The sequence below is a fragment of the Trichechus manatus genome, unplaced genomic scaffold (assembly GCF_000243295.1).
Source record: "Trichechus manatus latirostris isolate Lorelei unplaced genomic scaffold, TriManLat1.0 scaffold00280, whole genome shotgun sequence".
Taxonomy (NCBI): domain Eukaryota; kingdom Metazoa; phylum Chordata; class Mammalia; order Sirenia; family Trichechidae; genus Trichechus; species Trichechus manatus.
Window position 1 is genome coordinate 1,437,341 of NW_004444216.1, and position 1,978 is coordinate 1,439,318.

The 1,978-nt window shown below is 33.1% G+C and overlaps 1 protein-coding gene across 1 annotated transcript in view; it reads right to left on the reverse strand.

Annotated features, from left to right (window-relative positions):
- MAGI2 (membrane associated guanylate kinase, WW and PDZ domain containing 2) overlaps positions 1 to 1,978 on the reverse strand; it is a 650,884-nt gene that overhangs the window by 352,294 nt on the left and 296,612 nt on the right. The window contains exon 6 of the mRNA XM_004390069.1: positions 1,090 to 1,147. Within this exon, the coding sequence (XP_004390126.1) occupies positions 1,090 to 1,147 (58 nt within the window). The remainder of the gene's footprint in view (positions 1 to 1,089; positions 1,148 to 1,978) is intronic.

Consider the following 1,978-nt stretch of genomic DNA (forward strand, 5'->3'; position numbering starts at 1 on the left):
AAAGACCTGGTGATCTGCTTCCACAAAGATTACAGCCAAGAAAACCCTATGGGGCAGTTCTACTCTGTCGCATGGGGTGCTATGAATTGGAATCGACTTGACGGCACCCAGTAACAAATTTTGTATATCCTCAGTATAAAGAAGAGCTTGACACCTAGTAAAAGGTCTGTCATTTTGAATATTGTTACAAAAAAAAATTAATAAAGACATCAATCTAATCGGTGACCATCTAGATTAATGTTGTTAAATAGGTTATAGTTTGAGAAAATAAAGTTAGATACTGATAATGTGAAAGCTTTTTTCCCAGCCTCTACATTTCTTCAGTATACTTCCAGTCTTTATTATTTATCCAAATAATATTTGCAACATTGTACAATAGACAATAACAATAATAATAATAGTAATAATAATAACTATCAGAAGAGATAGTTCTAAGAAAAATAAATCACATATTTAGCTTTTGAAATGATAAAGATCATCTGATTTTCCTAAGAATAAATGTATGTAAAATTTAATCCCTAATAGGTTATTCCAAATAAAAGGATGCATAGAGGGGATAATTGATACCACACTAAGATACATTGAGGAAATGCAACCTCAAATAGGTAATATGACAATCAAATCTACAGAAAGAATATTGTAAATGGAGTCTTCAAAGAGAAAAAAAAAAAAAATCTAGATTTTATTTTATCCTTCAACTAGAAAGCATGGTTGTTTCATTTAATTGATTCCAAAATCTGGTTTAATAGAACATCTCTTTTGCACAACCAGTCAGCTCCCAACTTTCTGATTGCAAAATGAAGGGCATTTACTTTGATATCTTTAATTATCACTCATTTAGAGGACAATGTGAAACACACTTTTCCAGTTGGTGTTTTAGAATCATGAGTCAAAGGAAAGGAGTGACAAATTAGCCAGCTGGAGAGGCAATCAAAAGCCAGCTAGTGCTGCTAGAGTCTTTGTGGATACTCTAAAGTAAGAAGAAAGGGAAATACAGGGGCTGTTAAGACACATATACTCACTAAATGAAATACTAACACAGTTTCATAACATATTAATAACAAATTAATATCATACTTAGAGACTTACTCAACATAATAAGTGCCATATATGGGATCATCGATTTTTTCCCAGCCATATGGAAGCTCTGAAAAATAAAGAGTAATTTCTTTCAATAAATAAAGAACAGATTTCACAATTTCTAATAAAAGGTAATATAATTTAATTATTCATGGATTGCAGAAACGGTCTACCAAAGTAGAATAAAGCACTCGGAAGCAGCACCAAATTTTAGATATGTATTATAGGAACCATAAGAAGCACTGACTTGAAAACTGGCAGTTAAAACACAGAGCTCTCTTCTCTGCAGATACCCTGCCGGGTCTAGCAGCTTATCCCATGCTCAGCAGCGGTGTCGCGCGTCATCATGTTATCACCACTCAGCACAACCCAGAAGGCAAATCGCTTGTCTACAAAAGCATACAGCTGTCTTATTTACTTGTAATGTGAAAAAGAGCATTTCAGAATAAAGATCATATTTTCAAAATGTATATCTGAGGATAGCAAATTGTTTCTGATGACTGAAACAAAGACGTTATAAATTCTCAATTGACTTCCTGCTATTCAGGATGGTTAGCTTGCTGTTCACTCCACACAGGTCAGAATTTGAATGTTGCCAATGTACTCTCTGGGCAATTTTTATATAAAGCCTAAAATTCTAGACACACTCACTCTCTTTGACAGTATGGTCCATATTTCCAATCATTCATGGCTAATTAGTATATGGTTAAAGAGAGAGAGAGAGACAGAGAGAGAAAATCAACACTAACTGTAAATGCTACTATAGGCAAAAATGTGCTCTTTGAAAACCAGGCTGTGCTTCATCATACTGTTTCCCAAATACATTGATCTTTAGAAATATAAAGAAATATATATAAAGAATGAAAGTAATTATGATGAAATTACATTTTATTCATAT